The following is a 15,982-nucleotide window of genomic DNA, read 5'->3' as shown; positions in this document are numbered from 1 at the left end:
AGAAAAAATGACTCACTGCTCTTGACTAAAGAACTTTTGTAGCTTTAATAAGGAATAGTCTGTATATAATTTATAATTTATGCAGCGCAGACTGTTTGATAACTTTATTCAATTTATGTATATGTCCTACCTGTTAGACAGGAAGGGCACAAGTAAATATGGGTTTTATGTGAGGATTGTTCGAAGTCCACTTAAATTAAAAGCTGTTATATTTTTTGAAGCCTAATAAATGTTTTAAAAAAATTGATAGCTTTCAATTATACAATTGTAATGACGGATCGCAATCGCAATATTGACCTCAATAATCGCAATATGACATATTCCCCAAATCGTGCAGCCCTAATCCTGATGAATAGAATGAGCATCATACCTGCATGCAAATCCTTTACAAGTTATGTAATTGACTGGTACTTTCTGGTAATTTCATGACTTACTAATTGACAACGTAACTATAACATTGCATACTCGTAACTTATTTTACTCTTTATATATAGTGAAGTGATATAATGCGCACACCGTGAGTCCCGGCTCACTGACCTTTCCCGATCCCGTCCCTCTCTCTCTCTCCCACCTCACTTCCTGTCCACTCTGTACTATCTTATTATCATAATAAAGGCAAAAATCGACAAAATGAGATCTTTAAAAAAAAACAAATTAAACAAATAAGTCTTGATTCAGGAAAAACATATTGTTGTTTCTTTGACTGCCCACTCTGCGACCCACCAGTTGAGCAACGCAGTGTTAAAAGGTCAAGCTATAGACAGTGAAATGGAATTAAATGAAAACTGTTCCACATTACAAGATTTTCATCTTAGATCATTGCAATAATTACAGACAGAAGCCACTGCAGAGACAATGTGTATGTGTATGTGTATGGTATTTTTTAAGAGGAAAGCCTGCCTCTTTATTGATTAGATGGAGTTGTGTGTCTAGAGAACTAGACAGTCTGTCTGAAGGAAGTTGAGTGGGATGGCTGGGCAGAAATCCAGAGCTTCACACATGAAGAGAACCACAAATCCTCACTATAATGCAGCTCAAGCGATCAATCACAGAACTAATGAGTGTCACCAATGAAGACACATCAATAGGCCCTGAGAAAGAATGACAAGAACTAGCGCTGTCCTCATGTCATGGCGACATCATATTTATGTAATAAGATGAGCGCACGCACAATGGGACTGTTTAAATGGGATTCCTTTTCTAAACAAAGCTGGAGTTACAATTATTATTTAGATAATGACAAGATAATTATTTTCTAAAATATTAATAAAAATTAATTTCTAAGTCAGAAATTAAAAATTCTTGTAACAGAAGAGCTATATTCAAGCTATTCTATTTTTCTAAGGGCATAGAGTATAAGATATCAGAAGGATAAACTCCTAATATTTACTGCTTATTAATATTTGATTATTATATAAAATATGACAAACTATTAGATAATTTAACTTTTTACAAAGCAAAATTAGTTCAGATGTAACATATCCCCAAAAACGTAATATTATTTTTGAATTAGTAATTAATAATTTTAGTAAAAATGTCATTCACATGTATTCAATGTTTTAGGATAAGATTTGTACTTGACTGTTACACCCCATGACAGTTTTAGAGTCATTAAAACACGTTTAAATATAAACTTTAACTTGAAAACCATTCAAAACTATTGAAACCAACATAAATACAAAGAGTGCATTTCAAGAACTCTGCACATGCGTTTCAAACTAGATTTTAAAAATATTTCTCTTTTCTTTATTGTAGACTCTCATTCTGGATATCACTGATACATTTCCTAAGATGAGAGAGTTATTGTCTTGATTATGAACTACATAAAATTGCTCAAAATTACTAAGTCCAAAACATTGCTCAGTGAACATTGCTCAGTGAACAGAAACTTCTGAGAGCCCTTTGCATTTGGACAGGCGTCTGCATCTGATATCAACATACAATTACAGATCATGTAAAGCACCACTGTACCAACATTAAAGTTAACACTGATAAGTAAGTGATGTGTGTCATGAATTACAAGTGGTCACAGGAGACGCATGTTAAAACCAGGTGTGAACGCAATCGGTCTCAGCTGAGAGAGAGAGAGAGAGAGAGAGAGAGAGAGAGAGAGAGAGAGAGAGAGAGAGAGAGAGAGAGAGAGAGAGAGAGAGAGAGAGAGAGAGAGAGAGAGAGAGACCACAGGCGCCTACATTTACCTCCCTGTTACCATGCTGCTCCTCCCTGAAAACACACACATTACTGCTGGAGCCTCGCCACACTCTCCAACTTCAATCCACACACTGCTGTGCTATCATACTAGTCATTTCAGCCATAGTGTTCATCCCTCTCTCATGCACTGTCTGTCTGAGACATCCTCTCAATTACACTCAGTCTCAAGAGCACCCCCTATACAGGTATATATTTTTATTTTCATTTTATTTTTATATAAAGGCTAATGTTTTATGAGCAGGGAAGAGTGTATTAGCATTTGTCGTCTAGTTATAGCCAATACAGTCCTAAATAGCCTGTGAGTAGCACTTTATCATTTTGTCCAAATGACAGGAAAAATTGAGCGCTTACACAGCTACAATAAACTTTATAACTGTAAGTTGATGAAAGTGCAATGTGATACTGGTTCAGATGCGGCCATTCTAATTACAGACAAAACATGTATGTCCAAATTCTCTGAAATTTGCTGGTCAAAAATGTAACCTTGTAACCTCGCAATTTGAACTTGATTTTGGTTAAATGTGACCCTGGACCACAAAACCAGTCACATAGGTAATTTCTTTCCATTGATGTATGGTTTGTTAGGATAGGACAATATTTGTCCTAGGACAATATTATTATACAAACTATTTGAAAATCTGGAAACTGAGGGTGCAAAAAAATCGAAACATTGAGAAAATTGCCTTTAAAGTTGTTAATGTATGTTGCATTCACTCACAAAAATAAACATTTTATATATTTACGGTAGGAAACTTACAAAATATATTCATGGAACATGATCTTTACTTAATAGCCTAATGATTTTTGGCATAAAAGAAAAATCGGTCCCACTTTATATCAAGTGGCTTTAAGTATTATGTACTTACATTGAAAAATATGTACAGTGTGCTTCTTCTGTTCATGTTGTATTGTAAAACAATTTTGCTTCTATTGAGGTGTGATACGGGTAAGGTTAGGGACAGGTGTGGTGGTATTTGAAGGTTTAAGGGTTGGTTATGGTGTAAGGAAAGGGTCAACAGTCTAATTACAAATGTAATTACATACATTAATTACAGCTGTAATTAAATGCAACGTAAAAACATGTACGTAGACAATAAGTCCATTGTATCAAATTATTAGTTTCAATGTAAGTACATAATACTTAAAGCGACTTAATATAAAGTGGGACCGAAAAATCTATAATTTTGACCCACACAATGTATTGTTGGCTATTGCCAGAAATATACCCGTGCTACTTCTGATCCAGGATCACAAATGTTAATAAAATAATGGAACATCCAAATGTCTGTCTGACCATATACAAAGCAACAATATCAACTTTGACAACACAGTGTTTAATTATTATTATTTTTTTTAAATTAAACACTTATTTCCTGAAAAGTAACGGGTTTGAACATATCTAGTTTTTGCTCAACAACGATGATATGTATGTATAAAAGAAAGTGCATTTTTATATGCTGCCTGTAACTAGTTAGTAGTGATGTCAAAAGTCAATACTTTATAAAATAATTTGTGTGCATGCTCTGCTCATGCTTCATGCTAATGCAGCTTTTCAAATTCACCTTTTTTTTAGTGAATGTAAATTAACAGACCTGCCATTTTCTATTATCGTAAATATGAATCAAACAAAATACTCAAATATTTAATATTAATGAAACAAATGAGCAAAAACTCTGCACATGTCACTGTTTTAATGAAATATTTAAATTAATGTTAAATAATTAAGGAAACGTGTTCAATTGCATAATATATCAAATTTGACAACCTTAATATTCACCATTTTCTTTCCTAAGTTCTTCACTATTTTTTTAAAACTATTCTGTCTTCACTAGTTCATTTAAATGGTCCTGCAGTGTGATAGATAAAAAAAATGTAATTTGCAAATATGCAGTCTTTCAATTAATAGTAGATCATACACGCAGCAAGCATGGTACTTATAAAATAATTTAAATATTTTTTAGATGGAATATAGCATGTCATACCATGTGGCACTGCTTGAATTGTCAACTAAACAAATAGAAAATACCATGGCTTTACCTTGTTCCACATTTTCTACAGTACCATACTGTGCTAACAGGCTGTCCAAAACCTGCAACAAGAAGAGACACAATCAGCAAAACATATAAACATATAAACACACAAACTGTTTTTAGATAGAATACTAGAAAATAGGAGAGTAGGAAAATAAAAGGAATGCTTCACCCCAAAATTAAAATCATATTCACTATTATGTCAAATATCAAAATCTGAACGCTGTTATTTAAGAATACCTGTACAGAGACTGCTGTTCAAAAGTTTGGGGTAGGTAAGATTAATAATGTTTTTGAAACAAGTCTCTTATGCTCACCAAGGCTGCATTTATTTGATCAACAACAACGTGAAATAAAATTAAAAATAACTTTTCTGTTTTAATATATTTTAAAAATGTATCCCTGTAAAGGTAAATCAGAATTTGCAGAATCATTACTCATCTTAAACATTTCTTATTATTATCAATGTTGAAATCAGTTATAAATCTTTTTTTTCTTTTTTTCTGATGAATAGAAAGTTAAAAAGGACATTATTTATTTGAAACAGAAATGTTTTCTATCGTTATCAATTTCTTTATTGTCATTTGTTTAATTTAATGCATCCTTGCTGAATAAAAGTATTAAAAAAAAATATTACTGAACCCAAACTTGGTAATGGTAACTACCAACAAAATGGTAATGTTGCTCTTGCCATTTCATAATTTTGTTTGAGAAAGAGACTGAATTTTTATTATTCAATCATATTCTGCAGTTCTACCTACCAAAGTTTGTCCAGATTCAAAAGTGGTGTGCAAATGTCACAAAAAAATGGCCTTGGTATAGCATGAACATATCGTTTTTTACACAGTGAGCCACTAAACTCAAGAAAGCAATGCAGAATACAGAGGCTCAGTGTCCAAATACACGAACGAAGTGTGTTAGAGTGTGTAAGTGGGCCAGAGCTCAATGTGATGATGTCATCAGGATTTACAATCGGGTCACCAGGGCTGAACACTCTCCAGACAGATTCACACGGACTGAAGAGGAAGTGTATTTGTGTGTATGGGCGGAGCTTCTCTAATGCATCGTCAGTTAGAGAAAGAAAGCACTGCAGCCCAGAGAAGACAGGCAGAGTCCTGACCACACACACACACACTGTTCTCTCTGCCTGAGCAGTTACACACTCACCTCCCACTGGAGATGAGGAGGAATGTTCCGGATCTGAATCTTCCGACTCCTGCAGACACAGAAAGAAAGCGAGAGAAACAATGAGACAAAAAAGAAAGTGAAAGAGAGAAAGGAGAAATCAGAAAACAGAAGCGCAGCGATATTCAGCGTATGGGTGCCACAGCGTCAAAACATACAGGCTGCCAATCAGATCCAACAGGGACTAAAGAAACAGAGTGAAACAAAACACTTATAAAGCTAGAATATTAAAGTGATGCCAATGAAAATCATGATCATCTCTAAAGTGGTGTGTGCATTGACAGAGATTTTCAACTAAAAAGCAAGCAGAAGTCATTCCTTTTCAGTTGTCCACGTATTGCAACATGAGCAACAGTAACCATATTCTTGAAATATTTTCATTCTTACTAGCAATATAAAATTGAAAAATATTGTGAATATGGTAAGGATTTTATTGTGCTTTTTTAAAACTCAGAGTCAATGATTCTGACACACAGAAGTCCTGTATGACACATTTCCTATATTTTTAAATAAATTAAGCAAATACTGCTGTCTTGTGTTATGTTTTGTTATATTTCTGTATTTATTATTTTGATTATTTGGTTAAAACGCTGGTTCCTCTTATTCAAGAAAATGCACTCTTATAATCAAATATAAAAAATTTTGAGATATTGTATATCATGACAGTAATATTTTACCACTATTTTGCTCAACCCTATCAAGTCTATATATATAATAAAAGAGAACTTAAAAAAAACTGGCCCATATATTGTATCACCGATATATTGTGCATCCCTTTCTGAGCATTTTTTATTTTTATTTTTTTGGGAGCAGTATTGGTAGCAGTATTTTTTGGGAGCAGAACATGGATTGCAGTATTTTGATACATATGAAGTCATTACCAAAGTCTTTTTGCACCAAGGTAAAATTGACTCAAATCACAAGCTCTATGATTCATTGTGGGCAACTGTCCAATGACACATGCTTAGGAGAGAGAGAGAGAGAGAGAGAGAGAGAGAGAGAGAGAGAGAGAGAGAGAGAGAGAGAGAGAGAGAGAGAGAGAGAGAGAGAGAGAGAATTTAGTTAAGAGTGAGCAGGTCCCTCATTCACAACTTCGCACCAGAGCGACCCGTCTGTGTCTGTGCTCCATCATTCGTCGAGTCCGAAGCTACAACTTCTGAGAGTTCTGTACCGACACCAAAGCCACACAAACCGCTCCACCACAAGCTGTTAACAACTAAAAATGAGAGGAATCGAGCTGGCCAGAGGAAAGAGATTTAGAGGAGCAGTGAGAGAGAGGCCATTAGGGCTCTTCTGCAGGTAGACTTTGATAAGACAAACGCAGAGTAAACAGACGGATAACAGTGAAACGCAAGAGGCTTACAAAGATGTGCCGAGCATCATCTTTCACCGAGCCCGAAAGTAAGAGATTAATCTCATTCATCCAGAGTGCACTGAATACACAGTAAAGCTGCCCTGACGGTTTTTACACATTGCCCAGCACACTTTGCAATACTCTAGTGAGAGAGCTGTGCTCTACGAGGAATCGAACACACACACAGTTCTGTAAACCGTGACACTTCCTCCACGCCCCTCAAACCTTCTAACTGCCTCAGTCTTATGGTGCTTTTCCACTACATGGCACGATACGGTTCGGTTCGGTACGGCACGCTTTGGCGCTTTTCCACTGCATGGTACGGTACGGCTCGGCTCACTTGTGGTGCTTTTCCACTGCATGGTACGGTACGGCTCGGCTCACTTGTGGTGCTTTTCCACTGCATGGTACGGTACGGCTCGGCTCGGCACGGCTCACTTGTAGCGCTTTTCCACTGCTTGGTACGGTACGGCTCGCTTCGGCTCCCTTTAAATGGTACCACCTCTGTTGAGGTTCCAAGCGTACCGTACCGATACTAAAATGTGACGTGGAAGCACTGTAGATCACTGATTGGTCAGACAGACAGAATCGTCACTACCAGCGTCATTGTATTTGCGAGACATCTAACCCGCTAGATTTAAATAGCCAGTAAGTAACAGCCTCCAATGTTTTAAAACTACTTGCTTCACTTGCTTGAAGAAAAAAAAACTTCCAAAAAATAAATGTCTGAATCGTGGTCAGTGGACCAGAACCGCAGACGTTCCTCTTGTTAGTTGCCGAGGAGCGAATAAACTATAACGATCAGTCATAATCCCACCCACTTTGAAGCGGTACTAACTGCAGTGGAAAAGCAACCGAGCTAAAGCAACCGAGCTGTGCTGCGCCGAGCCGAGTCGTACCACGCAGTGGAAAAGGGAAGCGAGCCGAACCGTGCCGCGCCGAGCTGAACCGCACTGAGCCGTACCATCAAGTGGAAAAGCGCCAATAGCGCATCCCTTCAGCTTCAGATAATGCTGTGGCCTGCTAACTGTCAATCCCTCTAAGCTTCCTGAGAAGGGACAATTTCCCATTTCAGCATGGCAGTTCAGCTAGCTCAAAACTACACCTCCTCATCCTGACCCTCAAATAGAGAGTTCAACTGTAACACCGTCTCTGCTGTTGACATGAGCAGCACCTCTTGATAAGCTAAATTGCTCTCATTATAATCAATGGAGGAGTCCACTGTAGCAAGTTGTGACGCCTTCAATTGGCAGACGTGCGGTTTCCATTCACGATGCACTTGTAAGGGCTACTCCAGTCACAATATTATCCCCGTCTGTCTACAAATAAACAGTTTTTACTTAGTTACACATATATGATTTTTTTTGGCCATAAATTACTGGTCTCTAATAAATATTGTCTGATCCTGATCAATTTTAAGCAAATCTCAAATATTGTCCACCCCTAATGTATAATTATGAATTTTATACCTAATGTATAAAATTAATATTCTGTCATAATTTACTCCCTTTCAACGCCTGTATGATAGATCTCGATTCAAACACCCATGCGAATTTTATTCCTAAATGACAACGATTTGTCTGTGACTATTAAACCTCTGACGAAATCACAGCGAACATTCAGATCTGCGTTGGCACTGCCACTGAGCCAGAGAGCAGTTGTCATGTTTAGGTATGAAACACCTTCACAAACAGACTTAGTATCATTATTTAGTTTATAAAACGTTATAGTTCGAAAATAAAACACAGATGTCTAGCGATCAAAATAAAATAAATCAACTTTTGAAAGTAAATTGGAAAATAGAAATTGTATCAATTAAATCTTTACACCAGTAGGTGGCGACAAGAGACTTAAAAACTTTGTTTTATAAAGTTATATTGTTTAGTTGTCCTTTTTAGAATCGTGATTTCAATTTATTCTGAATCGTGCATCTCTACTGTATGACTTTCTTCCGTCGACGGAACATAAATGAAGTTTTATGTAACAAAGTTTGTGAGGAGCACGTTCAGGTAATCAACCAATCAGCACAAAAGGAAGCCGGTATAAAATAGCCTTCCCTCACCTCTGTCCCATGACAGTTTCACAGCATCCCTCCACCTCACTCTCGGCTGATTTATATCCCAGTAAAGGGGGGAGTACTCTGAGTTTGCGCCAAATTTCGAGATATGAGCCCTCTCCCAGACAGCATGCCAAATATGCATAAATTACTACACCTGATTTCATGTACATGTGAACTCGTGAGAGAAGATATTTAGAGAAATGGTTAAATGTGTTTTGCCCATACAGTGGAAGTCAATTGTAACCAAAGCTGTTTGGTTATCAACATTCTTCAAAGCATCATCTTTTGTGTTTCAGAGAGGAAAATAAGTCATACAGGTTCGGAATGGAATAAGGGTGAATAAAGTATGGCAGAATTTTTATTTTTGGGTGAACTATCCCTTTGATGGTTCATTTACTTTAGGCACATATAACTGTTTCTAATACCAAAAGATGGAAGGTAGAATTGTTTAGGTCTTATTATTAGGTTATGAATGGGAAAAAAGCGGTCAGCTGTCCCCCCTATCAGAGGAAAGGATAGCAGAAGCTGTTAATTTCTCTGGCATGCCTTGTGTTGAGGTTCAAATGCCGACGACACAACAAGTGGAGGATGGCTTCTTTTTTTCTGTCTGCTCACTCTCTCACTCTCTCTCTCTCTACTAACCACCATAACCATCCATGTTCTTTCCTTCTCTTTTCCTCCATCTTTCCATGTTTCCTCCACCCTGCTGGGGTGGAAAAAGTGACAGTGCTGTCCACAGCTCTTCAGGGGCTCCTCATTTTCAGCATGCCTGTGGCAACACTGGATTACTGAGCCCTTCCTGGACGTGCACAGACTCTGATGCACACGCCCTGCACATCACAGGAGGATCCTGGCAAACCTCAGTATGAGCATCTCTCTGCCTATCTTCTACGCATTCACACTCACAAAAGACATGTACATAAGGACTTTAAGCTGTCCACTTTGTTTGCATGTGCTTGCCGCAACACTGTAAACATGATATGATCAATAAGTTATGAGAACATATGTTTTTACAGTTTAATGTTAAGTTGAAATTACTTAAACATCAGTTGATTGTACTTTAAAAAATGAAGGCAGCAAAAAATAATTTCAGGTAAACAACTTTGAGTCTAACTTGCATCATTTATTAATCCTGTTCCCTGTAGGGTATGAGCGCAGAATCATGGAGTCAGCATTCCTTAACACAATAAACACACGTTAACAGGGGTTTCTAAAGCCCCAACCTATGACTCTTCCAATTCTAAATCTTCCGTTAGCGCCAGCCAGTCTGGAGGGTAGATTAGTTTGTGACACCTTTACAGCGTAATGAGTCCCCAAAGAGATCCTCGCGCGATCCTGATTTGTTCGCGAGCCAACATCCAAGAAGACCGTTATCTCCAAACCCCCCCCCCCAGCGAGGAAGGAATGCCAGATGCGCAAATGGACAACACACACTCACACACACACACACACACATATATGCATCTATAACATTAAAACCCAGAAATGAGTGATTATGAAATGTATACATGATGTATTCCTGTATGTTTGAAGTTTATACTGTATCCTGTCTATCTAGGACTGTTAGTTATGTAGTTGAACCTTGCGGACTTCTATAAAGGTCTAAGAGTTTATATATATCCTTGTATGCGTAACAAACACGGAGTGATTGGTATTAAACGAAATCGCTCAACTTGCTCGAGCCAAATATATGTAAGAAGTTAATGAAAAATATAGTTTACTATGTTTTCCATCTTTGGAGTGAAAAGAGACCAAAACTAACATCACTGGTGTTCTTAGATAACGGCGTTTACGACCCAAAGGAATGTTCACAGAACTGCCACCCTCTCTGAATTCTAACCAAGGAGGAGAAATGAATCCTGTATTCATATATATACAGTATATGCTATTATATATCCACTTGAGAATTGTATGAACAATGTATCTAAGTTCCCTATTTCATGAGTTGCCTTTTTGTGGTTTGGTCTATGTTTCTCGACAACTCTAATGCGATAATGTTTAAACTTGGCCAACTAATGTTTAACCAAATCCATTTGTGGCAAGTTTGGTCTTGATAAACTCCAATCTTCATTCCCCAGTTGTTAATTGACATTACATTTTGCTAAACTTGTGACGCATTAGTATTATAAGAATTGTGAAGATTCTGCTCTTAAACACCCTAATTTCGTCGGTTTTAAATGTCTCTCTCTTAGACAAAGAGCAATAAAAACCAAAGTCCCGCCTGTGAAATTCCAACCCTCTAATTGGCCAAGTCAACAGGAAGAGGCCGGATTTCTCCAAGGTGATAAATGACGCTTCCCCCCTCCGCTCGTCTCTCTGTTACTCTGACTGTCAAAAATGTAGGGTCTCGCCTCCGGGCGAGCTCTTCGCCTTTCTTTTATTTGTTTCTAGTTTAGTTTGTGTTTTTCAGTCTTAGATAAGTCTCCGTGTTTAATTCCAATCGACGAGTGAAAAGAACACCGCGTGACATATCTCTTCAGCAAATCCATCTACAAGGGACCTTTAAACGAGCGCGCGCTCGTTTTGAAGGATAAACACGCGCACGTGACCATGTGGCGAGAGACGCACACACGCTTCTTCACCAGCCATGCGAAGATGTGACGTTAACTCCGCGTGATTTCCCCGTAGAGATCTTTATTTCTTTTCTTTGTTAGTCAAAGTTTTGTTTTCCGTAGTCGACGCTGTTCACTTCCACAAAGTGAAACAAACTTAGCCGAACTATTTTCCTTTGGTAATGTTACCCCAAAGACTTGGAAACTCCGTTCAACGCGCGCCAAGCAGCACCCAGTGACGCTTCCTAAAGGACTCCGCTCACGCACGCGCAGGAATGCCGCGACACAGAGAGACCCAGAAACTTAAGTATATCTCTTTATAGAGCTTCTAAGAAGCATTAAGATGATGTTTTTGTGTTGTCACAGGTAGGGGACTGTCAGGGGAATGTTGCCAATGCTCTCTCTCTCTCTCTCTCTCTCTCTCTCTCTCCCTTCCCCTTTCACACGTGTTTCCATTGTCCACACTCTATGCATTTCTCATTCATCGATGCCTTATCGTGTATTGTTGTTTATTATGTTTGTAAATACATATATCCCATGTAACCGTAGTAAATACATAAGTAGTTCTGCCTTATTAAATTCATTATATTCATCTGATTGATGTACTGCCTTTTTGCTCATTTAAGTCCCTTAAGTGCCAAAAGATCTTATAGCAACAAGCTTACAAATTAAAGATACTTTAAAGAGTATGTGTTTATAGGGCAGGAAACCCAATTCTTGTGGCCACAGAATTGCTTTTCCTGAAATCCTATAAAGTAAGATGATATTGTGGATTCCCACAGATATTAGTCTGACAATTGAGCTAATTAATTTTGCCTGGTTTGTAAAACGTGGTCCGTGCAGGTAATTGCAATCAACTTGTGGTTAAGTGCAAGGATACACAAGCATGCATGCAGGTAAAATTACATATCATCCCTTATCGGGAGTTTTATTAACATGTAAGACTGATCTAATCCAAACATGTATGAATAATTATTAATTACCAATTATTAATTATGATATGCAAATTCCCCACGGATTAGATCCGCCCAGAGTCTTTACATAATGGTGGAGAATGCAGGCACATTTTAAACTTGTTTTTGAGCAATTCAGTTTCAATCGATGTCTATATTGTGATTTAATAATGTACGCGCGCCTCGAGTGAGCGAACGCAACGCGAACTCACTGGCTGACTGATTAAAGGCACAAAGCCGAGTCCAGTTCAGCACATTAACAGCTGCAAAATAATGTCTAACATTCCTTTTGCATTGTTAATAACTAAAAGTAAAACTGCAGTTTCATAGTATTAAATTTGTCCAACAAAAGACGAAGAAACCTCTTTTGAATTGTGACATTTTAATGTTAAACTCCCCTGTCCGAACGAGATTCTTCTGTCAGGGTGAAGACTAGATTTAGTGAAACGATGCTCTTTCACTATTCTTAAGAAAGGCCTGATATTATAATCGTTAGATTAACGATGAACTCCTGGTTAAACATTGACGTAGCTACTCAATTGTAAAAAACCTAAAGCATATTTAATCATAAGTGCTATTTGATAATATGTCATGGGAGTCGAAAAACAGACGAATATTTCCTGTTTTATTTTTGCACGACGCAGCGAAGCAATCCTGCCAGACGTGTTTGTTAAAATATAGCACCAAAAAATCTAAAACCGAAAAACATTTTTAATCATAAGTGATATTTGATAAATGTTATTTGGATCCGAACGACAGACGTATAATTCCTGTTGTCCATATTAGTGTGTGGAAGCGAAGAAATCCTTCCGTGCACACGTGTGTCGAATAGAAAAAACCCGCCGAGGTTTAAAATTCATAAGCGAACACGTGTGAATAATAGCGCTAATTGTTTATGTGGGAATTGAAAAACCGATGCCTAATTCCGGTTGTCCCTATGTGTGTGTGTAGAAAAAATTCCTGCCACGCCGTTTTGTGAAATATAGCTGAAAAAAAAAAAAAAACGCTGAGATTTTATTTTGGATAAGTGTGATCTTACAGAAAACAAAGCATCTGCACGCTCAAATTTGAATCACACATGGAAGCAGGGTGGTTGTTATTCCGCTGACAAACACTAGAGGGCAGCACTGAGGCCTAAGTGCTTGACAGTTCTCGAATTACGCACCGCCCCCTGACTTTACCCTCCATGAGCGAAATGGCGCCATCTCGTGGACACTAGTAACGAGGCCGTCTTTTCCTAAACAATCTCTCTCATCACAATTTCAGATTTTTCCAGTGAATTTCTGAAATTGTGTTTCTAACTTTCAATGCATGTGCAAGTTCCAGTTTTACTAACATGATTTCACTCCCGACTGTGTACACTTATTTTGAATTTGGTTCAAACCACAGTTGAATTTAAAATTTAAAAGTAAGCATTTACAGTTTCTGATGACCACTTAGGAGGAATGCGCCCCTTGTGGCCTCCCCCCTCTACGTCAGCTCATCACTTAGTTCCTAACAATCATTCTTTTCTGAAGTGGCTTTCTCCCAGTTGGTTTTATTTTGGTTATTATCATTGATACCTCACCGTAGTCGTGATCATCATCAAATATAATGCCAACCTTTAATTTCCTACACTTAATCAAATTTGGTTTGAAACAAACAAATTTCAAGATCAATTTGAATTAAGTCTCCTTTCCTGTTGGGAATGGTTTTATGGCTTTATTACTATATTTCCTTTTTCAAATTATTTTTAATAATTTTGATTTGATACGTTACGTTATGTATTTGATACGTTATGACAACTGTATCCTTACTATTCTAGAAGTTACTTAACATCTATGCATACGCTTGATTTGAATTGTATTTAAACCAGTTTGAATGCAATTTAAATCAAGTTCTCTGTCAGCCAGGTTGACCACTAGGAGGAAGTGGCCCAAACCCTTAGTGGCCCAAACGCGCCACTACAGCTTGCTTCCTCCTGTGCTCTTCCTGCTGCACTTAATCTCTTCTCTGAATGGAGGCTAGGTTGTTCTGATAATTAACATTGTCATAATTCCCTTTTTGTTTGTACCATAATTTTAGTAAAACCGTTGCCTTTGATTTTTCTACAAAAAAATAGACACTCAATTTGATTTAGATAGAGAGAGCTTTAATTCACGTTGAGGTTCACTTGTCCTTCATCCTGTTTTGTGTTTGTAGGTAGAAATTTCTCTCGTGCTGTGGTGATTTGACAGTCATCTCTGCTTGGGGTCCAGCTGGCTGGTTCGTCTGACCTGCGTCACCAGCGCTGACTGAGCACGGGTCTCGGACTTTCCTGTATTTCTCCGTTGGTGCAGCCCGCAACACGACATCACCAATTTGGCACTGCCGGTTGTGTTCAAGGTCGGGTTGCGTGAGGGCACACATCGGTACAGATATGCGGAAGGGCCCGGGACACTGCTGTCAAGTGTTTGGGGACGACAGAGAGACCAACCAAAATGCTGACTCCAACCCGAATGACCTCAGTTCACCCCAGGGAAACTAGAAAAGGTATTAAATCCATCACTTAGTATTGGCCACAGAATCTAGAGATTCCCCCGGTCATTGAAGTGTTTGGCTCCCTCCTACTCTCCTAGCCACAAATCGCAGGCTTAGGCCTCCTCTTCCCCTGTAACACTTCCTGTGTACTATTAACGCCATTTCATTACAGACCTGTCCATCTTGGATGGTTGCATGTTACTTAAAACTTTGCTATCTTGCCATTGCTCTTTTCTGTTGTGCTCTGCTCCTTTCAGTTCACTTAGAGACAGAACCTATCTGAGACAACAAGGAACGCTGAATAATAGTTTGACAACCAAGCCGTTAGCATCAACAGGTGACCCCTAAGCTACCGCCCCGTTAAAAATCTTTATTCAGGCCATGCTGACCTACCCAAATTGTCCTACCAAATGATTTAACTGTCGGCATCAGTTAACCAAAATTTTCATACGCGGCATAGCCCGTATTATAGCTTGTTAAACGTAGAACGAATCTGCATACAGATAGCTTTATTAATCCCCAAGGGGCAATTTAGTTCCATTGGTCTCTCTGTGTGTGTGTTGTGTTCCTCTCGCCCACAGTGAAGCCAGTATGTTCCGGTCCTACAGTCCCACAACCCGCTGGGACAACCTGGAGACATGGCTGAGATTCATGAAACCTCCATTCCTGACCAAGGTCGCCAGTGACTCAGAGCCCCGAGCCAAGAGCATCGCAGACGTGGACAGGCTGATGGCGCACAAACCAAGCCAAAGCTCCCACGACAAAGACCGGTCAGACACGTCAACCTCACTTGCCAGCTCATCGTACAAGCACGTCTCCACATGACAACGACCCCGAGCTATAGAAGGAAGTGGAAAGACTTCAAACTGCCCTATCTGATCTTCATCTGCACATAGACCAAAGAGTGTAGTCAGAGAAAAGAACCAGAGAGGAACTCAACGAGAAACTCCGACAAAAGTGAAGCCCCTTGCAAAGAGCAGAGACTGAACTTAAAGAGACTCGAAAGCCACGGCCTGCGAAAGAAACTCGCAAGAGGCCCGTGCTACCATCCACAAGCACGTTCAGCAGAGACAAGATCTCGAACACGAACTTGACACCGTTCACACAGAGTTGAAACGCTCTTATAGACTGCAGAAGGA

The 15,982-nt window shown here is 38.6% G+C and overlaps 1 protein-coding gene across 4 annotated transcripts in view; it reads right to left on the bottom strand.

Moving 5' to 3' along the window:
• The window catches only part of igf2bp2a (insulin-like growth factor 2 mRNA binding protein 2a), a 98,964-nt gene that overhangs the window by 30,298 nt on the left and 52,684 nt on the right, over nt 1–15,982 (bottom strand). For all 4 annotated transcript variants that reach the window (XM_077216046.1, XM_077216047.1, XM_077216048.1 and 1 more), the window contains 2 exons: nt 5,409–5,457; nt 4,249–4,300 (listed from right to left, as the gene is read on the bottom strand). In XM_077216046.1, coding sequence (XP_077072161.1) covers nt 4,249–4,300; nt 5,409–5,457 — 101 coding nt within the window. The remainder of the gene's footprint in view (nt 1–4,248; nt 4,301–5,408; nt 5,458–15,982) is intronic.

Source organism: Siphateles boraxobius, unplaced genomic scaffold (assembly GCF_051911475.1).
Source record: "Siphateles boraxobius isolate OS27281-9 unplaced genomic scaffold, OSU_SipBor_1 7, whole genome shotgun sequence".
In the NCBI taxonomy this organism is placed as follows: Eukaryota; Metazoa; Chordata; class Actinopteri; order Cypriniformes; family Leuciscidae; genus Siphateles; species Siphateles boraxobius.
Note: the sequence above shows the minus strand (reverse complement) of the source record. Positions and strands in the feature narration are given on the sequence as shown.